The sequence below is a fragment of the Dermacentor silvarum genome, chromosome 4 (assembly GCF_013339745.2).
Source record: "Dermacentor silvarum isolate Dsil-2018 chromosome 4, BIME_Dsil_1.4, whole genome shotgun sequence".
Classification (NCBI taxonomy): domain Eukaryota; kingdom Metazoa; phylum Arthropoda; class Arachnida; order Ixodida; family Ixodidae; genus Dermacentor; species Dermacentor silvarum.
Genome location: NC_051157.2, coordinates 35,057,887 through 35,084,095, shown reverse-complemented (window position 1 = coordinate 35,084,095; position 26,209 = coordinate 35,057,887). Strand labels below are relative to the sequence as shown.

At 46.0% G+C, this 26,209-nt stretch overlaps 2 protein-coding genes across 3 annotated transcripts; one reads left to right on the top strand and one right to left on the bottom strand.

The window, feature by feature from the left end:
- Nucleotides 1-1,016: 1,016 nt before the first annotated feature.
- On the bottom strand, nt 1,017-23,810 carry LOC119449772 (E3 ubiquitin-protein ligase TRAIP-like). 2 transcript variants are annotated; one of them, XM_049665436.1, is made up of 6 exons: nt 23,199-23,810; nt 22,980-23,093; nt 7,773-8,003; nt 3,246-3,497; nt 2,640-2,720; nt 1,017-1,373 (listed from the first exon to the last, which is right to left on the bottom strand). In XM_049665436.1, exons 1-5 carry the CDS (start codon nt 23,684-23,686, stop codon nt 2,684-2,686), a joined length of 1,122 nt encoding a protein of 373 aa, XP_049521393.1. In that variant the 5' UTR covers nt 23,687-23,810; the 3' UTR covers nt 1,017-1,373; nt 2,640-2,683. The 2 variants fall into 2 exon arrangements, with proteins under 2 accessions (XP_049521393.1, XP_037568959.1); XM_037713031.2 differs by lacking the exons at nt 1,017-1,373; nt 2,640-2,720; nt 3,246-3,497; nt 7,773-8,003 and adding exons at nt 16,331-17,573; nt 18,289-18,373; nt 21,182-21,412 and having other exon boundaries at nt 23,199-23,799.
- Nucleotides 23,811-24,208: 398 nt separating this feature from the next.
- LOC119449773 (uncharacterized) lies at nt 24,209-26,209 on the top strand. The gene is made up of 3 exons (XM_037713032.2): nt 24,209-24,376; nt 24,672-24,847; nt 26,096-26,209. The coding sequence occupies exons 1-3, from the start codon at nt 24,331-24,333 to the stop codon at nt 26,147-26,149; spliced, it is 276 nt and encodes a 91-aa protein (XP_037568960.1). The 5' UTR covers nt 24,209-24,330; the 3' UTR covers nt 26,150-26,209.

Genomic DNA, 26,209 nt, shown 5'->3' with positions numbered 1-26,209 from the left:
AAGCAAGCATTTGGACTTCTTCAAACGTTACACCCTTGAGGTGTAACGTTATCTCCGAACAATAATAGTCGGCTGTCTTGCTGCGTAGCCGTTCTTGAAAACTGCACTTGCTACTTTCCCGTCGAGAATTCTGTCACGCTGATAATGTGCATGCTGTTCATGACCTTGTACTGGGCATGCAGTATTAAAGGAAAGGCATGAAAGATGATGAAATTACGAGGGCAAGACAAGGCCCCAAAGGTTTAAACCTTTCTTGGAGTGTAGTCCTAGTAATGTTTGAAATGTTCACCAATGAGTAGGCACCAACATACATAATCAATTGGCAAAAATGTTGAGAAATGCTTGGAGCACAAAATAGACTATGCCGTCATCTATGCCATGCTTGCCTTCTCAGTTACCTGAACTGGAGGCTGCTACAACTTTTAGCTACTATAGTGCAGGGTCTTGGAACTTCTTGGCATACTGAAGTGGCCTCATGCTATAATAAATGTCTGTGAGGCCTTATTTATATACTTTATCATTAAAAGCGAAGCTTCCCTTTGAGAACATCGCCGGGTTTCATGACCATGCCTGCGGCCTGGCTGCCCCCTTGTCGAAAAGGCCAACCATTCACAGCAGAGCACGTGCATCGCTGGCTTCCTTACAGTGCCACCAGATGGCACTCATATGCACAGCAGTGTAGAGTTACTGTATACAGTAACAGTACAGTAACAGTATACAGTACTGTATACAGTAACTCTACGGCAGCGTAAAGCTTTACGGCAGCGGTGGCGCCGGCAGTGCGGGGGGGGTTAAGAAGAAGCTCGCCTTCACGCATCTGCGGCTGCACGGTAATGAGGAAGTAAACGCTTCTTGTGGATAGAATGGATTCGAGTTGCGCTATGTACGCATGCGTATGCTGCCTAAAACCATGATGCGTTGGATTCGAATTGCACCTCTAACACCATGATGCATTCAAGGCATCTGACATAATCGCTAGTAGTCAGCAACTCCACTTAACAAAAGGCTTGGTACAATGCCTGCACCTGCGCTTGTGTGTGCATGTGCGCGAGCGCGTGTGCATACATGCGTGCACGCGTGTACTCATGTTTAGACTCTTTATCCACTCACACAAAGCCATATCCAACTCGTTGGATATGGTGCAATTTTTTTATTAATACCGTACGTTTATAAATAGCAAAACCACACCAAAGCACTACACAGCATACTTTGTTTTTCTCGTGAGAATCGTCCTGTGAGTCTCTGTAGCCAAGCATTGCTGTGAATACACTGCAGACTTTGCAGATAGTTCGTCTCTGCAAGGCGTTTCTTTGCTTTCTTAAGGCAGCACCTGTTGTGGTTATCTCCTGGATCCGAAACCCATCGATCGTTGACTGTAATAGAAGCAGACAAATCACTGCATCATATGTTGAGTCTCTGTCAGTGTGATTAACGAGACGTTCTTAATGTTCGGGTTTTTATAGAAACTATTCTGCACCTGTAGGCTATTACATTATCTGTTAAAGATACCAGAAAAGTTCATTATAGCCAGCCTGCAGCAAAATGTATTGCTGCATCCGCTGCTCCATCCGCATCTCTTCCTGAAGAATTTGCTGCTCGCATCGCCCGCTGCCATGAAATTGCCCGCGCCAACACTGCTACCATTCAGGACAAAAGGAAAATTCAGTATGATGCGGCGCGTCGCGTTGCTTCGTTGCACGCGACGCGCTCGTTGCTTCGGGATGCGTTCTGCTCTTGGGGCTGCTGCTTACGAAGCTGCCGCGCGGGCGCCGTATCTTGAATGCGATGTGGCCGAAGTGTGCGCCCGCAGGGGCCTCATCAGAGCGATCTGCCCTGGGGACAAAAGGCATGCGCCGAGTGCCGGTAGTTTCGTATGCGCTGTGCTAGAGCCAGGGCGAAGGTCAATTTGCTCGCTGCCGCTGGCGTGCTTTCTCACTCCAGCGTCTTGACGAGTTTCCGCGGTCATCGAGCGAGATGTGTTCATGTTTACCTGTGCGCGCAACACACCGTGCTTGTCTATTTAGTTACTAAACTATATATACGCAAGTATATATATATACTTGCGCTCGGAAACTAAAGGTTACAAACGCTTTTGCACAATTTACAAGGGGAGCGAGATGTGTTCATGTTTACCTGTGCGCGCAACACACCGTGCTTGTCTATTTAAAACGAATGTTTACAACTTTATACGGCCCATTGAACTACTATCCTTACTTACTATAGCTTTCTACTAATTTGCTATCGCAATCGATGCTTCGCCTTTCGGGCGAAACTGCGACTTTTTTTGCTACCAGAATATATGTTTTGAAGCACGTGCAAACGAAAATTTCCTTTGCTGTTGCCGATGCCGTGTCGGATCCTGCATTTTCGATTTCATTATAACAAGAGATTGCGTCATTAAAAAAAGCATGACCAAGCAAATTATGTATTTGCTTCGTTATATCAGATAAATCGTTATATCCATATTCCTTATGTCGAGGTTAAACTGTACAAACATTGCACGATATGTAACTAACTGGATTTGTTTCAGGCTTGCTATAACCGCAGTAGCTCTGCGACAGCTCGGACATTCGCTGAAGCCTTGACAAGGCATGCAACCCATCATCCAGAGCAATGTGTATACGAAGGATAATTCTTACGTATGCCCAATGGTGCACTTCACTGAGCAGTATCTTCATCGTGCTTACAGACGCGGCCGTTTCGGAGCTCGACCTGGAACACTAGATGTAGCACAGAAGAAAATATAGCTCTCCATGTGGATGCTGGAAACATTGTTTATAGATTTATGATCAGCACAGAGAAAACTAAAAAGGAAACCACACAAACCCAACACAGCTCACAAACATTTCATCTTGCAACGAGCGCATCATGCACTGGCAAAAAGCCTTTAGCTGCAATTTCATTAAAGCAGCATTTTGCTTTCTAAAATTAAGCAATAATCATGTGCAAGAGAACGTGGCACCTATAGTGCAGCTGCGTTCAGCTGCGCTTTACGCGGTGGCAACAGTGCAAGTGCTACCCACATAATCGCATCTCTTCTGCCCTCTGTGCCTCCACGCTCCAAAACAGTCTTAAGGGATACCTCCGCCGTGATGTCACGGAAATTAGCGCGCGCAATTGGCTGGCGCATCTCAAATTCTCCGAGTTGGACACCAGTGATGTTTACGGATTACGCCGGTATTCCGCTAATAACGGTTAACCACACAGACTCCATGGTTAACCAGTTTTCAGGAGTGCATGTGCACCTTTGCGGCGGCTCGTTCGGCTCGTCGGCACGAGGCAGCCTCTTGCGGTTCCCGTGCAGCTGTTGCAGGCTCCGCGGCCTGAACTCGGCGCAGCGAAGCGTGGCCCTGGCGTCGTCTGCGTCCTCCCTGCGCGCCTGGGCGTGCTGCGCCTGCTGCCGTAGCTGGGCCTCGTGCAGCCCCAGCTCGGCACTGAGGCTGCCCATCACGCACTCCATGCGGTTGCGAAACTCCTCGGACATTTCCAACAGCTGTCTGCAAAGTCGGCAAGAGAAGTGTCCCGACACATTCATATATTGTAACAGTCTTCAACGAAGGACGGTATACGCAAACTGGTTTATTGTGGGCAAATGAACTTGCGCTCGGAAACTAAAGGTTACAAACGCTTTTGCGCAATTTGCAAGGGGAGTTAACTGAATTATACCTACAGGCGGCTGCTTCCACACACAGAACACATTTCTCTCGTGCTCCGTTGATCACCAGACATGTCGTGACTTCTCATTGGACAATGTACTATAGGGTGCTGGCTCGTGCAAGAGATGCACGTGCTGTCTCAAGATGTGCGAGGCGTTGCCGGCGCTCTTGTAACGGCGATGCGATGAAGCGCTTGCAAGTATACCAAGATATAGAGTGCTCGCAACTTGAATGTGGAGAGCTCTGTGCGGCAATATACAGGGTGTTTCAGCGAACACTTTCAAAAATTCTTACAGGTTGCCTGTGGCAGATAGCACAATTCTAGTTCATGAGCTGGTCTACTCGAAGAGGCGGACATTATTTGCACAAAAAAAAAAAATGCATAATGGAATATTTACAAAAATTCACTAATTAAGTTTTTAACTAATTACCTCATGGCCCATATTGCAATTTATGAATTGTAGCAGTGGAGTTCGCAAGGCGATCAACTTGGAACGAATTCTCGGGATGACGCCAGTTTTGAGATATTAATTCCCGAACTTTGCAGAGAAATGCTTAGGCGTTCCAGTTTTTTCTGCTTCAATGCACAAAGCGACGTTTTCTTAGGAACTTAACTGGAACGACAATGCATTTCTCCGCAAGGTTCGGGAATCAATATCTCGAAACTGGTGTCATCCCGAGAATTTGTTCCAACTGGATCCGCCTTGCGAACTCCACGGCTACAATTTGTAAATTGCAATATGGGCCATCAGGTAATTAGTTAAAAACTTAATTAGTGAATTTCTGTTAATTATTCCATTATGCATTTTAATTTCTTGTGCAAGTAATGTCCGCCTCTTCGAGTAAACCAGCTCATGAACTAGAATTGAGCTATCTGGCACAGGCAACCTTTAAGAATTTTTGAAAGGGTTCGCTGAAACACCCTGTATATCTAAGGTCTGCGGGAAATAGATGTGCCGGCCAATTACGTAACTTCGCTCACTTCCGTGAAGCAGTGGCGTAGGCAGAGGGTGGCACACCGAGCACAGTTTCTATGTTCCGAAATTTCTGTGTTATAGTATGCGGAATGCCCAGGTCCCCTCTCCCCCATCGCTTTTCCCGTCCCTGCTCAAGTGCCTGACTCCCCCCCCCCCCCCCCCCCAAAAAAAAAAAAAAAAAATATCGCTAAGCCACTGCCGTCAAATTACTGCGGCCGGGAACTGTTTTGAAGCGCGGAGGCACAGCAAGGATGTGCCGTACGCAAGGGTGGGACTCTTGCGCCAGTTGCGCCATTTTCCTGCGCCACGCTGCGCCAGAACGGCTCCAGCATGTGTGCTCCGGCAGCGGCCGCGAACAGCGAGCGGATTCGTTGACCGAAAAAGAGTGCAGTCGTTCGCATTACGCATAGCGCGCGACGGCGCCTCCCGCAGTTGCTCGTAATTTTCGCACTTATAACAGTGGACTTTTCGGCGCTTCCGGCAAGTCGCCGGCACGCGCGCGGCCATTCCCGGCTGTTGTCGCTGCTGTCGGAACGGCCAGGGCGGCTGTATTTAGAGTGTAATATTGAGTACGGTTGAGTGGGCCGAGCAGGGCGACGCTCCCTATCTGGCGCAAAACAACAAAAAAGTAGGCTGAGGGCGCTGCAGTGGGTTCAGCGGGCGGGCGTCTTGTCCCCAAGGCCGGTATAACGCAAGCCTATTCCAGTCTGTTTTTATGCCCATATGGGTGAGGCCTGATCCATTTTGACCTATCACGAAGGGCTAATGGCGGATTTTGAATAAAAAGTCTCGCACATAAGCATAAGGCGCGCGGCAACGATGTTATCGCCCCTGAACTTTACGTGGAAAATCACGGCGACGGCGATGACGACGGCAGAAATGCGCCTGTGTCCATATCATTGCTATCGCAATACAACAGATTGGAATAGTTTTACTTTATACCAACCCAGGATTGGTTGCGGCGACCTATGGTGACCCAGAAATCATGTTACCCCGTCGATTGGACCGCATAATTTGAGAACATTTATCGCTATCATGAGCGTCGGCGCGGGAATATATAATTCGATCGTAGTGCCCCCATGTCATATCTCGCGAGTGACATAAGGCCCGTTTCGTATACGATCGAAAAAGTTCTAGTAAGAATTCAAAAAAAAAAAAAAAAAACTTCCCGTGCGACATAGCCAGCATGGCTAAAGTTTAGAGACCTACAGTGTATGTCCGAAAAGTAATGTCGATGAGTCGAATCAACAGAAATTTATTGATCATATCAGTACAACACATTAAAAGATTTCAAAATAGCTAGGCTCCTCCTTCGTCGATACATCACTTCCAGCGAGATTTCCAGACATCGAAGGCGTAGCGGTAGGCCTCCTCCGGAATGTCCTTTAGAGCCGCTTTGACTTTGTCAACTGTCCAGAAATGATGTCCTTTTATAGCAGTTTTCAAGCGCGGAAAGAAAAAGAAGTCTGGGGAAGTCACTAGGGCAGCTGGGGGACCGTTGACACCTTTCAATCGGCCAGGAAGCTGGTCACGAGGAAAGCGCTGTGGGCTGGCGCGTTGTCATCGCGAAGTTTCCTATCGTCCGCGATGTCAGGCCGGGCGCGGTGAAACCTTCGTTTGCGTCTCTTGAGCATGCACTTCCACGAAGAATTTGACGTTGACGATTGTACCATGTGGTGCAAACTCATGGTGGACCAGCACCCTGATAAAGAATGCAATGAGCATGGTCTTGACCTTTGACTTGCTCATTCTGGCCTTCTTGGGGCGAGGAGACGCTGAAGTGTGCCGCTAGAAACTTTGCCTTTTTGTTTTTGGATCCTATTCAAACACCCAAGACTCGTCACTTGTGATGAGATTGTATAAAATGACTTTCACACAAGTCCCAACATTCTATAAAATGACTTAACGCAAGTGCGTAACGCTTTGCGTGTGTTCGCGGGCATCTTTCACGCTCGGAAAAACACATTTATGTAGCACTTATTGAGCAACAGAAAGCTGTATCGGGAGTTTTTCATGTTGCTCTACAATTTTCTCATTGACACTTTGATAATTATAGGACAGTACATCTCGAGTTAGATAATTAATTACAATGAACTAATTAAATCTCAGTAACGAAAAAATTGCTGGCGGCTACTCCACTGCACTGGAAACAATACGCACTAGGTTTGTTTCGCGTAACGCCGTTCCTTTTTATTTTAAATCGTGCTGCGTCATAGCTGGGACACCCTGTATATATGGCGACGGGATTTTTTTTTTTTTCTTCACAGCCTGGGCATGCTGGTAGAATTCAATGAAGTACATCCTACGTGTGCGGGTTCAACAAATGCAATGTATTGAGTCGATTTCGTGTTGTGGAGCTGTGCTACAAGAAATGTTAATTTTGCGATGCCATATTGACTCCAAACTTTTGCTCGCGACTGTTGCAAGAATCCTCAGGATGTCGGAAAGTGGGGCTAAACAATCCTGTAATCGAAGGACACCCGCGCGGGACATATTTAGCACTTATGCTGCTAGGGAAGGAAATTTACAGAAGAATAAAATTGGGTTGAAGTGCATACGGCAGGTATTGCGAAATCCTGACTGGGAGCTTACCACTGTCGCTGAAAAGAAAATTGTACAATCATTGCATTCTACCGGTGCTAACATATATGGGGCAGAAAATTAGAGGTTAACAAATAAGCGGCTTCTTCTTCGGATGTCCGGATCTTTGGTCGTCCCATGTCAAGGCTACATGTACTCGCCACAGAGTCAACGAGAGTTCTGCCCACCGTCGCGGCGGCTCCGAGCTTTATCTCACCGGTGACGTCACGGCCAAGCTGCACCTCCACACTTGCCGGGGCGTGGCTGGCCGAAATCTGCCGAGCCGCCGCCAGAGGCGCCGGCTGCAGTCACGGACACCGCGCGCGTTCGGCATCGACCTTGCGTTCGGCGCGAACGCGGGGAAACGTAGAAACGCGGACGGCGTCGGCAGCAGCGGTATAAGAGATATGTATATTTCCATAAAGAGAGAGATTGATTGACAGAGAAGAGGAAAACTTTACTGTTCCTTTAATATTTCCCTTAGGTGTATCTTTCTTTTTGAAGGTGGTGCTGTCGATGAAAGAGCAATCTATGCTATGAAATCAATACTGCTGCTCACCTTTCTGCAATCGGACCATCATGGGCGTTTGTGCTCGCTGAAGTGTTGCCCCTCTCCGCATTTAGTTCAGCCCTGTGGAGCATGTCCTTGAGGTGATTGACATCCCCTTCCAACGCACGTATGTGGGCCACTCTCTCTCTTGCCAGAACTTCCAAATAGGCCACCTTTTTCCTTAAGTCGAGCGCCTCCCTGTTCAGCTGTGACCGGCTGTCCGTTACAGTCTGCAGTTGGCTGTTACACAGGAAAAGCAAGTACCAGCATGACTACAGCTTGCTAGGTTGTTTACTTCTGGTGAGTGGGTGAAAATCATTCAATCAAGTGTATATGTGTACTGCTGTAACGCCAGGCGAAAAGACAAACCTTGGCGGAAGCATGCAGAAAAGCGCTGTATTACAAACTGATTTTACAAAACTCTCCAGACTACTCGGCCTAGCAAAAAATGATTTTCCTGCAGACATTTGTGAGTACAAATGTCTTTCCTAGGCTTCAAAGAACTGAATGGAGCTATCTTTGTACCTAATTTAGCTAAAATTAGGTGAAGAAATTGAGGTAAAGCTTAATTTTGAACGTCGTAGAATTTATTGCCAGCCTCTGTGTCCGAACACACATTGCAGCATTGTATTATGCTCTCTTGAAACTACGCTACAATGGAATCAGCATACAGAGAGCTTTAACAATGAAATCATTGTATACAGTGTTGACATTATGATATCAAGCCTTCTGAGCACACTTGAGCTGACATCAAACCATGTGGCATTTGCTATAGACTTGTGCAATTCAATTGTGTCAATAAGATAGTCAAAATGCGCTAAATGTGTTTGCAGGCTGCGATAAGTGTGTCAACACTATACAATCCATAAAGACAAAAAAGTCCGAGGACACCTAAGCATTTCTTATGAGTTGTGAATGCGAAAGTATTGATGTCTAATTGAACGCCGCTGAGCAGTCCTTCGAGTTATGAACTCTGCGCGGGCCAGCGAGCGCGTTGAGACGCTTGGCTCGTTTTGATTTGGCCTTAACTAGGCGCAGTCAGAACGTAGGCGAGAGCTTTCGCGGACAAAACGCGCGGATAACACAGGCTTCCGAGGGCGACGTGCGTCGCGGCGATGGCCTCTCTTAGCAGGTGTTCCCTTTCGCCCGCTCTGATCCGTCGAGGCGCGTTCGTACCGTGGCGTCGCTGCCAATAGAAACTCCGTCGAGGTGTTCTCGTGACGTGACATCGCAGCCAATGGGAATTTAGGTGCCGTTTCGCCGCTACAGATGCCGGCTTTCTCGCTCAATGAGCCATTTTACGCTTTCGCGTCAAAATGACAACCTTCTGTGTCCTCAGTGATTTTCCTCATTTGCGTGGGTCCTCGGGTCTAAAGTGTGTTTCTATCCACTGACTGCATTAAAATTGTGTTTAGCTTAAACTCTACAGCATAACCAGATGTTCTGGAGTGCATCGGGGAATAAAGCAGCATACACCAGGAAGAATACCTAAAATATCCTACAAACAGCGAGGCATTAAAAAGAAGAACGTACATGGTAAATAGATATATCAATTCACCACAAAGTGAAAGTCGCAGTTCCGCCCAAAAGACGAAGCATCGATTGCGATAGCAAATTAGTAGAGAGCTATACGAAGCAAGGCTAGTAGTTTAATGGGCCGTATAAAGTTGTAAACATTCGCTTACTAACTAAATGCAAGCACGGTGTGACGCGCGCATAGGTAAACATGAACACATCTCGCTCGATGACCGCGGAAACTCGCTGTGTAAACGCCGGAGTGAGAAAGCGCGCAAGCAGCAGCAGGCAAATTGACCTTCGCGCTCTCTCTAGTCTCGCTTCAACGCGAACTAAACGTGCATACGAAGCTACCGGCACTCGGCGCATGCACTTTGTCCCCATCGCAGATCGCTCTGAAGATGAGGCCCGCGCGGGCGGGCACTTCGCCCACGTCGCAGATCGCTTTGAAGATACAGCGCCCGCGCGGCCGTGTTGTGTGCAGCCGCCGACGGAGCATAACGCACCGCCTTCTCCTTCTTTGTGTGCGTCGCCTCGCGCGCGAAAGACCGCGCGCTTCCGGCCTGCCTTACGCTACATTGAGCCGTGATTGCCGGCTCACCCTCGTACGCTTTCACTCGCACACACAGCGTAGGGCGCGCAGCGACGATTTTGTCGCCGTTGGACTTTATACGGAACCTCACGGCGACGACGACGGCAGAAATGCACGTCGAGTGGCCATATAATTATTATCACAATAAAACACTCATCACGATCGTTTGACAAGTCATGATGCAAAGTTATGGCTCACGAGGTATGCAACCATGTATCTGTGAAATACTTCTACAGCTGCACACTTCATACTGCATTTCAAGCAACGACCTTTGTACATATCTAAATAAGTTGCAGTTGTTTATTTTCCAAGGTAATTTTTGCACATGGTTAATGCAGCTACAATGGGAGCAAATAGAAATGTGCAACAAACCTGTCATACCATAGTTAGAACGATTAAGTTCCACCTTAACAGCAATTTGTTTATGCAGTCAAACCTCATTACAATGAAACGGGATATAACGAAATTAGTAATTTAACGAAGTGAAATTCTCCTTAAAATATCCTTAGATTCAAAGTGCAGTATATGTCATAATGAATACAACAAGATATTTAATATAACAAAGTAATTCTGGCTCCACCTTGAGCTTTGTTATAACGATCGACGTTTTATTGTATGTGTACACACACCGTTATGCAACATTACTTCAACGGAGTAGTTATTTAATTTAATACAACCTAAAACAAACAACACTTAATGAAGCAATGACGCATTAACTCTTTTTTTTTTTTTGTCGTGGTATTTGAACATGGGTCACAGGTGACCCATGAGTGCCTAGCACTATTTTAAGGCTCCCAGCGCGCGTACGGAATTGCTTTGCCATCCAAAAACCATTCTGAACAGAAGGCTTTAGATTTCCGAGTAGTATTCTTTTCCTGTGTTGAGGCTACTTTTAACAGTAGTGCGCACCCAAATATCGCGAAGATAGCAGGCACTTTGGTAGCTGAGCTCTTCTGAAAATTGGCGGCGTCATGCTTATGCTGCGACATTATGTGAGTGTTTAGGTGCTACTAATAGGAGTGCACCATTATGGGTGATGTCAGGAGACTGAAGATGATGTCAAATCATGGGAGTCTAATTCAGACAATAGAGACCTACAAATCAGCCCGGACCGTTGTCGACTGTTCGGCAGCGAGTTTCATTTTCTGTCTATCGAGTCCTGACAACTGATTTCTTGTACTCACTGAGATGTCGGGATGTTGCCAATATTATAAGTCTTACTTATTAGTGTCTTTACAGCCCATGGCGGAGATTTGCTACCACGAGGGCGATGTTTTGCCCAATATTTGTGGCACCTACCAGAAAGAGGTAGCTTCCGTTCGGCTGAAAACATTTTCTTTCTTGTGATAGCAATTATACGAACACACAAGGTGCATGGCGCTGTCTATATATACGTATTATATTGCGTACCGTTCTTTGGCGTGTAGCCGAGTCTGAAGGAATATGTTCTCCGTGCGGAGGTGCCTCTTATCCCTGACCTCTTCTCTCAGGCCCCTCAGTTGCGTCCTCAGGTGGCAGTTCTCGTGCAGCGCGTTGACGTACTTGGCGTTGTATGTTCGCGCAACGCCTTCGATCTGGCGCATGCGACTGCGTAGCGCGGAGGTCGCCTCCTGCTGCCTCTTCTCGGCAACAGCGGTCGCTTTCAGCTGTGACCTGACCTCGCTTAGTTCACGCTGGAGCAGCTGCAGTGGGCCGCCGTCGTTGCTAATGCAACCCCCGGGCAGCACGTCCGCTGCGTCCAGGAAGAGCTTCACAATCCCATGCGCACGGAGCGGCTTGCGACAGGTCGGGCAGCTTCTGGACGCTGCCAGCCAGCGCTGCAAGCAAGCCTCGTGGAAGACGTGGCCGCACTCGGTCGCGCTCACGCTGTTGCTGCCGCTACTCGAGTCGCTGCTGCTGCTGCTGCTGCTGCCGCCGGCCTGAATGGTGTCCATGCAGATGCAGCAGGTCGTCCGCATAGCTGACCAGCGCGACAGGCGTGGCGGCGATCAGGTTGGCAGATCAGGTCGGTAGACCCGGTAGACCCACCGGGTCGGCAGACCCTCCAGTGCGGTCAGCAACGGCCGACTGGACGGTTGAGCGCCGAGCCTAGTGGGTCAGTTTGAAAGAAAGCGCGTTGTCACGTGCCCGATGTGCCGCACTCTCTCGCCTTCGTCGTCGTTTTCGCAAAGCTTGTGTGAGCAGCTAAGCTAGAACGCCTCATAGTTCTGAGCTACGCCCCAAGAGGCAGTTCGCAAGAGTAAGAGTGAAACTATAGGTGACAGTTAACGTCCCCGTCGCATATGGACAAAAAAAAAAAGGGGGGGGGGGGGGTTATTGACAATCATCTTGATCGCTAAGCATAATATACGCTGGAAACTTCAGATGAAGGGCACACTTTGTACTCTCTGCCGATGTTTTGACCTATCATAGATTAATTAAACCGTTAATTTTGGATGGAATGGGCCTTCTGGACATCTGTGCCGCATTTCAGTGGAGGTGGGATGCTGGTAGCTCCGTCCTTGGCTTGGATGAAATAAAGTCCCTAGATATATTTTGCTCTAGGGACTTTAGGATGAAAAAATCCGAGTACGAGAGGTAAATCCGAGAGGTCAATGGCCGGAGGTGGCGCCACCGGCGTTTTGATGGAAAATAACGCCACGTGGTCACGCAGGTTTATTGATTTCACCGCAACGGCAAAGGTGCAGCGCAGAAAGAAGTTTTTGAAGTCGAACCATAGTTTGCTCGTGACGTCAAAGAAAGCCCGCAAAACACGAAAAAGTGCCGCGCGACAAGTCACGCGGCACCGTTCGCGTGTTTTTGTGAGCTTCTTTCGGGCTTCGAAAAATGTTTTCTGTAACAGAAATATAGATCAGGAATTTCACAGCGAAGCTGTATATGGCCAGCCGATTCGTCCTTCCGTCGCCTGTACGCAGAAACTATCATCATCAGCAATGGCTTGAGCGTCGTCGTCTTTCACAGCTGGTTCGTTGGCGCTCCTCGGCGCAACCGCGCGAACGCACTCGTGCCACTGCTCCCGCATTCGTCGTCGTCGTCTTCCACAGCTGGCTAGGTTGCCGCTCATCATGAAGGAATGCCGCTCATCATTCCAGCGTAGAATTTCACTTCTGTCGTCGTAATGGGGAGGCCGCGTTTACGGGGGTATCAGCCATTGGTTATGAGCCATTCATTGTCTTACTGTGACGGACAGATTTAATTTTGAAGAATCGCAAGCGGCAATGGGGCGACAACGGCGGACTGCGGACATACCGTCAGGGTGTGGCTATGGTGTTGGGCTGCTGAGCACGAGGTCGCGGGATCGAATCCCGGTCACGGCGGCCGCATTTCGATGTGGGCGAAATGCGAAAACACCCGTGTACTTAGATTTAGTGCACGTTAAAGAACCCCAGGTGGTCCAAATTTCCGGAGTCCCCCACTACGGCGTGCCTCATAATCAGATCGTGGGTTTGGCTCCTGAAACCCCATAATTTAATTTTTTTTAACCGTCAGTGGGGTCGTTTTCTCCGTTGCAGCCGAACGTGTGTGTAACTTCATTAAGAAACGCAAAGACGTAACAAATAATTGAGAAAGGTTTTAAAGTACCGTCGGAATTAACCCAGTGATAAACACCGGAGCTGCACGTTTCAGCTTCGCTGGTTAACCATCTGTACGGAGTGCTTGAGCGGTACGTGCTTTTCCCACGATGGCCTACAATTTTCTGATTGACGATTTTGCTCTGGTTATATGTGAGAAGTTAATTAATAATAACTAATTATTTAATTGTAAAAAAATACAAAAATAGTCTGACTTGCCCCAAGCGACGACGTAGCCTCGGTTCTGTCCAGCTACTTGGCACACTCATATTTTTAATTTTTGGCACAAGTTGCATGGGACACCCTGTATATGTGTGTATGGTTCATTTTTAATAGCGGAGCTGTTTGGGCCGCGAGCCGCGAAACATTGCTGAGCGATGAGTCACCAGGGTTGCCTAGCAACCACCTCGCGGAGCGGCGTGTGCTTCGTCTCCTCTCCGTGCCGTGCGCATGTTGCCTTGACATGGGACGTTAAGGAGAGGGAAGGAGAGCGTGCGCGCAATGCTCGGGAGAGGGAAAGAGAAAAATGAGAGAGAAAGAGAGAGAGAAAGAAATTGTAGCAGCACCAACGAGGCAACGCGCAGAGTTGCTGCCGACGCCGCCCGCGTTTCGCCGTGTCCCTGCGTTGGCGCCGAACGCGTGCGATGTCCGTGACTGCAGCAGGCGCCTCTGGCGTCGGCTGGTTTCGACCGGCCACGCCCCGGCAAGTGCGGAGGCGCAGCTTGGCCGTGACGTCACCGAGCAGATACAGCTGGGAGCCTCCGCGACGGCGGCAGAACTCTCGTTGACTCTGTGGCAAGTACATGTAGCCTTGACATGGGACGACCAAAGAAGATCCGGACACCCGAAGCCGCTCATCGTGATGCGCGTCGCGCGGCCAAGCGAGAATCTGCGCGTCGGCTGCGAGGCGATTCGGATTACCGTGCCTAGCAGCACTTAGCATTAATTACCTAGCAAAACTTAGCCAAGCCTAGTAAAACCTGGAAGAAGCTAGGTTGATCACCAGCTCCGCTGTTTACTCCAGCCTTGCAAGCTGGAGTAAACAAGCTAGTGCAAGCTGCCCACATTTTATTATTGGGGTATAGGGGGGGCACTCCATGGTGCTAGAGGGGAAAATGGGAGGGGGGGGGGGGGCTGGAGTGCAGGAGAAATTACTGGGGGGTCGGTAGCCCCCTTTATGGCGCCCCTGGCGGCTTAGCTTGTACTGAAATTTGCGTCATCACATTAGGAATGAGGGCTACATTCTGTTTGAAATGTGTAGATATGACGGTAAACAGCCCAGCTCACAAAAATCCAGTCAGCAGGTCCGTCTGCTAGTAAGTTGTACGAAGCTACACGATCAGTGGTCACCAGTATTAAAATGGCCTTAGCATCATGCAATGACAAATGTTAATCACGTTTCCAACTCGTAAAAAAAAATTTACATTTCTTATTTCTACTGAAACAAGTGCACACACTCATTGTTTCATGCAATATCGTACTTCATGCCATGGAAATTGGTGCAGATCCTTCAATTTTCTTATCACTTTCTCAGCGTCATGGACTGTTGGCTCTTGCGGTAGCTTGCATGTGATAAACCCCACATTTCTCTCAAATCCTACTAATAATACAAGCAACGTAATGTTCAGAACAACACCACTAGCTTTATGTTCACACATGTACAAGCAGATTGTCAATAAAAGTGCAGAATATGACTTACTGATATTTTTGCTATCCTACCATTATGTATTATCAACACTCTTTACAAAACCATGCACTCCTTCACGTGCAGTTCACTACTGAGGTCACCAGTGCAGGGTCGCCAGCACACCAAGTAAGCATAGTTATTACTAACAAGTCTACATGCCCCTGCTACTTTATTCTCATTTTCTCTGCTGAGTAGACTACATTTCACTGCTGCCATATCTGTCCATAGGGGGTCAAGTGGGGATGCAGATGGCACAGTGAATGACCCTCAAGCCCTTACAGCTTTTGATCTTGATGCCTAGTTCACACTAATACCCATAATAATGTTAAACCTCGATGTAATGAAGTCAGTAAAATCAGCAATTTGCTTCGTTATATCGTAAAGTCGTTATATTGAAATTTGATTTTTTATACAAATGAGTAAAGCCGCCGATTTATTTTTCTTACGTGGAAGTGGCCGCAAAATTTTCCGAATTATCGGGCAATTGGAAAAAGCAAATTGGAATGAGAATAAAAAAAGATATTTTGTTGAATTTGAGAGTCGGCGACGAAAGATACGGTTTCATGCCAAGGCGGCAATATCTTCACATCGGCGGTACGAAGCTAGCAAAGCAAGGCACGCTTTCGCGTCCACTTCGCCCCCGCAGCTGATAGTGTTGCCCGCAGAGGGACGACGCTTAGGGAATGCTTTGTCTGCCTCTCGCTTCAGCGCATCTCCAAAACTCGAAATTACGCAACCTCCAGCACTAAACGCACGCGATGCCACGCCCTGAACTCGCCCAGTCTTTGCATATGCGGCAGATTACCTCTAAAACAGGGTGCGTGGGCTGTGCATGCGCTCAGCCACGCCGACAACCATGCACAGTCACGACCGCATTAGAAAACGAGACGCGCGCCAACCTCCTCACCACTCCCTTAACCACCCGCACTCGCTTGATCAGGTTACCGCAAGCTCGCTTCCCTCCCTTCCTTTCCGTTGTTCGCGCGGGAAGACGGCGCTTTTCAAGCCACCATCCGTCTCGGCTCACCCCCACACCTAAAGCATACAAAGCGCAGGCCACGATAGGATCTTATTGCACTTCGACTTTATACGGAAAATGACGCTGCTCCGCTTCGTCGGTCGCTCTCGGGTCGTGCGGCGCGCGATTTGAGAGGTGCTTTCGCAAGCAGCCGCTTTAATTCAACCATTGGACAATATGCGTCTGCGGAAGTTTCCATTTATTGTCTCGGTATTCCTTCATAGTGGCAGCGAAATTTCGTTATATTGAAATCGTGTATAAACATACTTCGTTATACTGAGATTCAAAATGCATGTACTATGGACAAAAAATTATGAAGTGTTAAATAATTTATCTCGAGCTTTCATTATATTCAAGTTCGTTATATCAAGGTTTAAGTGTATAGTATACTATAACATTCTCACGAAACTTGATTCTACCACAGCAGCCATCCTCATGGCTCGATTGCAACCTTTAAGCACTGCACAAGACGCCGTCTGGCCAAAACATTTATCTCCTATATTGCATCTATACATTAAAACACCAAGATTTCTGTTTGAAAGAGTGGTAAGAATTTGGCAAGAAATCATGTTTTTCAAGAGTACCTATAAACACATGCATGCACATGCACGCACACACAGAAAAAGCCTTTTGGAGAAGTCCAAGGGTTGGGTCGGCTGACCTCTGGAGGGAAGTTACAACCTCCAAATCCTCACCCCCTTTTTGTCGGTGCGCCACTGCATCCTATGGTTATTTATTTGCAACTCTCGATAGGTGTTTCTGGAGCTCTCTCTAAGGAGGTTAGTGACATGCAAAGAAGGATGGTTGTTGGTTCTTTTGGGTCACATCACAGAAATGTACTAATGGCAGTGGCCTGAAGGTGTGCATACTCAAACATTACAGTCAAACATGGTAGAAAATGATTTATTTGGGCTTTTTTAGTTACCATCGTTTCAAAATAAACATGCCATATGAGCCACCTTAAAGCTTAAAACATGCAGGCTAGAAATATACTTACATAACACTTTTATTTTCACAATGCATCAATAATTTTTTTTTGTGTGTGTGTGAGAATACATGCATAAATGGTCAGCGAAATCAAGGTAAAAAAATGTGAAATTTGAGTGCATTTACGTTATGGTATCCATATAAGCGACCATATGTTTGCTAGAATAAATAACATATTTACACAAAACGAAAGAAGCTAACAATGGTATATGCAAGCATCAATGTATTAGAAAGGACCCTAGAATTTCTTCAGAGATGGCTTCGATCCAACAACATGCTTTGAATGACCGCCTAGACCATTGTAGCCAGTCCGAATGACCGACTTGAATGAATCTGTAGCAGCAGGTGGACGGAAAAAGCTTGTTTTCCGTGGCAACAGTGGTTCCCTCGTCGGTGTTGCACCATTTGGAGCCTTCGACTGCCAAGCAGAGGTCACAATCTGAAACAAAATTGGTTTTGCTCACAGCATACATGCATTGAGCATACCAAATGCGCAGCAAGAATCACTAGAGATAAAAATGTAGGTCGTATGAGAAGACAGGCTAGCACAATAATAAGAGCTGTTGTCATCATCAGAATAAACTTAAATGCACTATAGGGCAAAGACTTCTACCAACCAACTCCAGCTACCTCTGTCTTATGTCAGCCAACTCCATTTTACGGCTGTATATTTACTAATCTCATCTCTCCATATCTAATCCTATGCCACCTCTGACTCTGCTTCTGTTCCCTTGGCAGCTATACTGGCCACAGACCAGTAGTTTTAGTTTTAAGCATATCGCTACTTGAATATCAGCTGCCCGCATTTGTCCTGATCCATACTGCTATCTTCCTATCTCATAAGGTTATGCCTTTCATTTTCTCATCCAACACTGGTTAAATGGCGCTAATCTTCCTTTCAAGTCTATCTGTTACCCTCCAAGTTTCCACCCCAGAGGTAAAATGCATTGACAACATGAGTATCTATCCTAATGTTCTATGTCAATGAACATTTTCTTTGACAGACTCTAGCATTTCCTTAATAAAAAAAAAAAAATGGCTGCCAGTATCATCACTTTTGTAATGCTTATGTGAGGTGTGTGCAAATCACACCCACTTAAGTACAACCCTACGCCAACAAGTGCCATCTTAATTAAAGTGGTTCCCAAGCTTACACGAAGAGCTGGAGAGGCAACACCTGGAGAAGGTGTTTCTTCCGGGTTTGTCAAGCGTGGACGTTTCATTCGTTCAGGCGCTGGGCTGCATGAGAAACGAAAAGAAAAATTAAGGAATTGCTGTGTCTACGGAATATAACAGAAATTATACGACATGCTTGCTGTGTTCAATGAGGACAGGTGCTGAAATGACATTGCTGGCAAGTGTTCCACACGCTCTCATGTAATGGCTATGACATATTGCACAGCACATTTCAACTGCATGTCCCTTCTAGTGGCCCATGTCTCAAGTTTTCGTTATAGGCACAAAACACCTTGCCCTGTGTTAGCATATGGCGAGATAGTTCCCTATTTGAACAAAAGTAGCACTTTTTTCTTTCGATATTGCTAGCCTGAGAAAGCACCTCTGGTTAAACACAGAACCATGCTCCAAGTATAACACACATTTTCCTGCCAAATTCACACTTCTATATAAGAAAAATATACTGTCTCACCAACTTTGTGCAGCACAGTGAAAGGAACAGCCAACCAGAAGAAAGGCTCCTCCATTTTTCGCCTCTGATCTCCCTTGGCATGATGCGAACTCAATGGAAGCTTGTTGGAAGGATTTGCAGCGTACAATGTGCAAGTTCTCCTCTCTTCTCAGAATGCACAATTGACTCTCATTGCTGATTAGCTGACATGAGCCCTAGCCTTTCCTGTACTGCACGAAATTGACAAGCCGGAATTTAGCCAAGTAGGCTTTGCAAGAAAGCCAACCTCAAGAAAGTAAGAGGTCAGCAAGTGCACAAAAAAGGAAAACAGGCAATGGCGCAAAGGGGTTCAACAGCAGCAGGAAAACTTATCTAGGGACTTTATTAGGTCAAATGATCAGCAAGGCTCTTATGTGTGCTCTGATAGTGGAAGACGCAGCAGTGAAGCATACTGATAAAGTCAAGCATCAGGCATTCTGCCAACAAACTGAAGGATCCGTACAGGGTGTCCCAGCTAACATTAGCCAAGCTCTTAAAAATAAAACATAGAATGTACGAGGACGAAACCAATGTCAGCAGTGATGTACCACACCAGGAGGACTATTTTCATAATTTAACTATCGATAATTCAATTATATTAATTAACAAACTTTCTAATTACTCAATTGAGGGTGCAAATTTTGATAGAGATACATAAACTTTATTTAAAAATTAGACGATGATGGCTGTCTCCACGTGGGCGGCATCCTCAGTCCAGGACGCCGTGGTCTCTCGCTGCCTGTCATGCTCTGTCCGCCAGGCGAAGCTGGTCCTCAAGGCACGAGCTGTTCAGCAGGTTCTCCCACTGCTCCGGAGTAGGGGTTGGGGGATCGAGGGCAGTGCCTTGTTTTGTTCGCACTCCCATACCAAATGGTAGAGAGTGCACAGTGCTGAGCATTTCTTGCAGGTGTAGTCATAGCATGCCGAATACATCGCGTGGAACAATGTCCTGTGCGAAAATGTGTTTGTTTATAGCTTTCTCCATGCAACAGCATCCTCTCTCGTCAATTTGGGGTGCGGTGGAAGATACCTACTTCTGCCAAGTCTGTAATTTGCGACGATGCCAGTGTACCATCTGGCTACTCCTTCGTCTGGCGCGGACCCCTGGTGGGTTAGCCCGGAGAGTGTGTTCTCAGGCTGTGGCGTGTGCCACCACGTTCCCCAACCTGGCACTCGTGCCTCGGACTCAAGACAATGTATATGTCCGGGAGGTACATGGTTGGAGCACTTATCCTTCCAAGTTGGCAGTGCCTACACGCCGCTTGTGAGTCCGTTATCACCACTACTTGTTTCTTTCCCCTCAATGTAGTAGCCACGAGGGCGATCGCCATAATCTAAAAGTAATAATTGTGTTTTAAACTACCCGATTCAGGTTTTTCCAGTGTGCTATGTCTCGCGTAATTATTTTTTCTGCGTTGTAAAGAAAATGCGCGCAATATTAAATTAGCCACATGATTATGCGTCAGCGCAATGCGACACTAGTGGTCACAGTTGTTACTCTGGAAGAATTAGCTAAATGCATTGGCTTCACGTGCAAGAGACCTTTTTCCGTTCGTGGTGACCAATGCCAGTACCGATGCCTCGCCCCTTTCACGTGGCCGCCGAGCTAGGCATTGAGCAGAGTTAATTATTCCGAGTAACGACTAAGACCACTGGTGTACAGCGCGGATGCGTACTCGTGCAGCTATTTTCATGTTTCGTGCATTTTCACTATAATGCATAAAAAATTATTACGCGAGACATATCACACTAAAAACAACTGAATCGGGTGTTTTAAAACACAGTTATTACTTTTCTATCACAATTATCGCCCTCTATTCAATAATGAGAAAGTTCTTTAATTAAGTGCATCTAATTATCAATAGTTGGATTACTTAAAAAAAGTCCTCCTGGTCTGATACATCACTGCTGACAGAATACCATTGGTTGCATTCTTGTATATTCTATATTTTATTTTTAAGAGCTTAACATTAGCTGGGACACCCTGTGTAGTCGCAGTCAAAGACATGTCATTACAAGTTTTTTATTAGTATAATAAAAGAGTTCGACAATATGCAAAGAGAAAGTAGGCAACAGTAGAACTTTTCCTTTGCCAAAACAGCCCAAATATGAACAGATTGTGAAATTCATGACTTCACACTGGCGTAACAGGCTCCGTCATTTTCATTGTGAAATCAATAAAAAAAGTGAACTTTGGCCCTTATCTTACCCTATAATCATCTTCCCTGCAAAACGAAAAAAAAAAAAAAAAAATGGAGTTATGAAAGAGTTGAACTTTACTGTTCTTTTAATAATAATTCCCTTAGGTGCCTCTTTCTCTTTGAAAGTGGTGCTGTAGATGCAAGAGCAATCTATGTTATGAAATCAATACTGCTGCTCACCTTTCTGCAATCAGACCATCATCGGCATTTGTGCTCGCAGAAGTGCTGCCCTTCTCCGCTTTGAGTTCAGCCCTGTGGAGCATGTCCTTGAGGTGACTAACATCCCCTTCCAATGCACGTATGCGGGCCACTCTCTCTCTCGTCAGAACTTCCAAGTAGGCCACCTTTTTCCGTAAGTCAAGCGCCTCCTTGTTCAGCTGTGACCGGCTCTCCGTTACAGTTTGCAGTTGGCTGTTACAGGAAAAGCAAGTACCAGCATGACTACAACATGCAGGGCTGTTTACCTCGGGTGACTGGGTGAAAATCATTCAATCAGGTGTATCTGCGTACTACTGTAACGCCAGGGGAAAAGAAATGGAAATGTCATGACGCTATGCCAACCTTGGCAGAAGCATGCACGAAAGTTCTGCAGTACAAACTGATTTTACAAAACTCATCGCTCCAAACTACTCGGCCTAGAAAAATATTATGATTTTCCTGCAGACATTTGTCAGTACAAATGCCCTTTTTAGCCTTCAAAGAACTGAATCAAGCTATCTTTGTACCTGATTTAACCAAATTCAGGGGAAGAAATAGAGATAAAGCTGAATAATTTAGAATGTCTTAAAATTTATTACCAGCCAGCACTGTGTCCGAACACACATCATTGCATTATGTTCTCTTGAAACTACACAACAATGGAATCAGTATGCAGAGAGCTTTAACAATGAAATCATTGTATACAGTGTTGACATTAATAGTATCAAGACTTCTGAGCACACCAAGCTGACATCAAACCATGTGACAGTTGCTACTGGCTTTTGCAATTTAATTGTGTCTATAAGATAGTCAAAGATGCACTAAATGTGTTTGCAGGCTGCAATAAGTGTGTCAACACTATACAATCCATAAAGACAAAAATGACAGCCTTCAGGGTACACAGTAATTTTCGTCATTTAAACATTTCCTTTATTTGACTGGGTCCTCAGGTCTAATGTGTGTTCTTGCCCACTGACTTCATTAAAATGGTGTGAATAAACCACCACATTCTGCTCAATAGGCTCTGCCGGAGTCAGGGCAGTGTTCTGGCTTCCACTGAAGTTGTGCGCACAAGCATTAGCTTTCCTGAGCAGCTTGGGCATGCCCATCATGGCGCAGGCACTTGACTGAGCAGAATGGACAGTAAACGCCAAGGTAAATATATCCAATTCTTTCATTTGGCACTGGAAAACACTGACAGTTTTCCGTCATTCTCATCTCATGTACCATCAATGTGTGATGCCTATAACACTGCTGCTGGCATTCATCAGTGTGCCAGTGTTGTGACATGCCTGGTACCTGCAAGAGTCTCTGCTGCACAGCAGTGGTTGTTTCGCATGCTGTATCGCGTCATTTCGCCTCCACATATTGTTTTAAGTAAACACATCGTGTGCGGCACTTGAGCACAAAGCTAACCTTCCTATCGCTTCCAAGCCTTTGGGTGAAACTCGCATTCCTGATGAGCTAGAACATTGAAATCTTCCATGTGCTGTAGGCAATTGATGCATTTCTTTTTATATGTTGTCAGTGTAACAATTAAATATTTCTTGTATCTTTCGGTAACCTTAGATTTTTTCCAAATTATTACATAGTACGCCCGGAGAAGCCTTTTTGAAATTATTTTTAAGAAGCACATTTCTATAGCTTTGATTTGATATATGGCATGTTATTGTAACCATGATCATATTAAAAAAAAATCATTTCTAAAGCCTTCAAAAAGTAATTTTTTCCATGGTAAGGAAAGAGTGGAAGTGTTAATAGAAACGCCATCACATCTTACCGTTTCACAAGAACACAATACGTCGCCAAAAGCTTAATAGCGCCAGGTCCATCTGCATAAGACTTGAGAAGCTCGTCTGCTTCCTTTGCGTTACTGTCTATCAGCTTTCTGAGGCTAGAAGAAAAGGGAGAAAAACAGTAGTTTATATAGTATTCTGTGCACCTGTTGCATACAGTTTCGAAGAAGTTGTGGCTGAAACCGCACGAGAGGTGAGCCTACCTTTCATAGCCCGTTATTCGAGACCGCAAAGTAATGTTTTCGTCGTATAATTGGCGCTTTTCTGATACTTCCTTTCGCATAGACTGTATCTTAGCTTGCAACTGGGCCCTTTCGCCAAGCGCATCCATGTACTTGTCCTTGAATTTCTGAAGTTCTTCCTCTCGTTGAATAAGGAAAGCCTTGAGCGTGTCGGCTGCTTCTTGCTGTTTGATCTTCTCCACGTTCGCTGCCCTTAGCTGTGCCTTCGCGTCGTCCAGCTTGTTCTGAAGGTCTCCGACGTCGACTTCTTTCGTTTCAGACACATTAAAAAAGAGCTTGAACACTTGCTTCGGGCGCAACGGCTTCCTGCAAGCCGGGCACGTCTTGGACATTTCCGTCCAGTGGAGAAGGCACATCTCGTGAAAAACATGACCGCAACCAGTGGCAGTTATGTTGTCGACATTCTCGCTGCTAAAATTGTCCATGCATATGCTACAAGTAAACTTCATTTTTAAAAGAAAAACCGAAAACAACTTGCCAACGTAAAAGGCGGGCAATGATCGCACTACATTGCACTTTCGTATTTCCCTGAGTACAGTGTTACCAACCGAAACTGTCGCTCGCGCCACATTGAGCGCAAGGTTTTTGAGGCCACACCGGCTACACATTGTCACTAGCGCTGCATTTATCAAGCCACACCAAAAACTATAAAAAATAAATGTAAAATATTTGCTATATTTTTATGCGAGTTTTGATGTATCTTAAGAATACAAAACATCAAATAAACCGAAACCACCGAAACCGACACTAAACGTTGCTAGTACAAGACTAACTTGCGCTGCTATCAGAGATTACGATTTTCAATAAACAATTTTTTTCCTTTATCTTTTTGCTAAGACGACTGAATTCTGAAGAGAAGTTTTTTGCAGCTGATTATGGAGGTTTATTTCTGCTGGTTTTGTCTTGTTAAAAAAAAAATAACGTTTTGCCGCGTTACTGGCGGCGCGCTAGCGGGTCGCTCTATAATCGATCTAGCAACAAAGGTGACCTTTTCGGCCGCTCGTCAAGTTTCTCTCGTGATCGGGTACAGCGTGTCTGCCGAAGCAGCGTTTGCGCTAAATCTTGAAATTCTACTGCAGAAAACACAGTCAAGATGATCGCGCGACTCGCCTCCCAAAGGGTGCTGCAGTGTGTTTTGAGTAAGCTTGTTTCTCTCTCCCTATTCGAATGTACCCTTGCGTATACCACAACGCTTTAAATCGTTTCCTTTCGTTTTACAAGTCGAATACTGAGACTGACTCATATGTTACACTTAAAGCCTTTGTAAATGTTCTATCGCGTTTACGAATATAACGATGCGGGGTCTCTACTTTCGTGTTGCTCCGGGGACGCTAGTGTGTCCTGTCGAAAAAGTGTGGAGGTTTTCTAGAGTGCAAGCTGTGCGCATTATAAAAAGCTTATAAAGAGTGCGTGTGTATGCTCCTTTCACTCTAGGGCAGTCCCGCAGCGGTGCGCGCTCGTATCACGCCCCTTCCGAGTTCAAGCAGGTTACCATGGCTGACCTGCCCACCTTCATCGGGCCATGGGAGGAGAACTTCAACAAGAGGCAGGCCAAGTTCAACATTCATCTGGCCTTTGGCGTTGGTTTCTTCCTCGTGAGCCTCGTCACTGTAAGCATCTGTACCCTCCAGTTGACCGTTACGTAAAAAGCTACGGGGAGTGATATGGACACACTTGTGTTGTACAGCCCCAGGTTATCTTTAGCTTGTTCTATAGCCACAGAGCTGAATAACCAGAGAGCAGTGCGAGCCCAGTGTGTGTTGTGGACGAGACCTCTTGCAAATGACATTGCTTTGCAGCATGTTCTTAGTTCAAATATCCACAAAGGAACAACAGTCTGGTTTGCCTTCTACTCGTATGAGTCAGTGTCCAGGCACTGCTCCTGAAATGTTAAAAAAATATATATTTTAAGTTAATTAAGTTCTGTCTTGAAATTGCAAAACTCGTCTTATTCGAGAGAGAGAGACATAGCTGTTCTGGCCATGCCTAACGCATAGCTTAGCATGCGTAGCTGCTGCATAGCTTCTTTAGATTTGCAAAGTATGCCTGTATTATGTTAAGGAGATAAATGTGATAAGTTAAGCAGATAAATGTGGTATTAGAGTAGCGCACATTTCAGTGGATGCAAACATGGTGAAATTGGCCAAATATTAACTTGCTTTGTCTAAATGAAGACAACACATTCATATATGAGCTGCAGTATTGTTATTGAATCGCTTGAAATTATTGAGCAGAAGTTATCTGCCCGATGCATTCGCTTGCTCGGAAACTCGTGCCTCTGGGCAAAAACAGCGGCCCTCTTGCAGCAGAATCATCCTCTCATTTGCATCAGACTGCGTCTTTTGACATTCCAAATAAACGAATATTCTACAACTTCAAATAATGGATCGTCAATATGAATCGAATAGAGGGGACCACTTGATTCGTATTTGAAATTTCATATATTCGTACATGCCTAGGTATTACTAAATTATATCTGTATATGGCAAATCAGTTCTGCCAAAGCCTGCAAGGTGGAGGAAAGTACATGAAAGGGAAAAAGTGTCATCCACCCAAATTGTAGCACGAAGCTACACAGGAAATCCATAAGGGTTTCTCGGAAAGAAAGCCTCGGTAGTTGAAAAAAAAATTCATCCTGGTCTGGGGATTCAAACCCAGGAGTAACGCCTTTCCAGGGCAGTTGCTCTACCATTTGAGCTGACCAGGAGGCTTGCTGACCGCAGAGCAAGGGCAACATTTCCCTTTCATAAATTACACCTGGTATAAAACTGCTTCATGTTTCCGTTGTCCTTCTAGATTGTCAGAATAATCTTTGGCAAATGTTGCATTGCCATGACCTATACTAATCTATTTTCCAGGCGTCGTCCCTGGGTACATTGGATTATGTTGATGCCCCGCCTATGAAGAACTAGATTGCCTGCACAAATGTAACTTCTTGTGGGTTCAAGTAATAAAGTTTGAATTGTAATGAT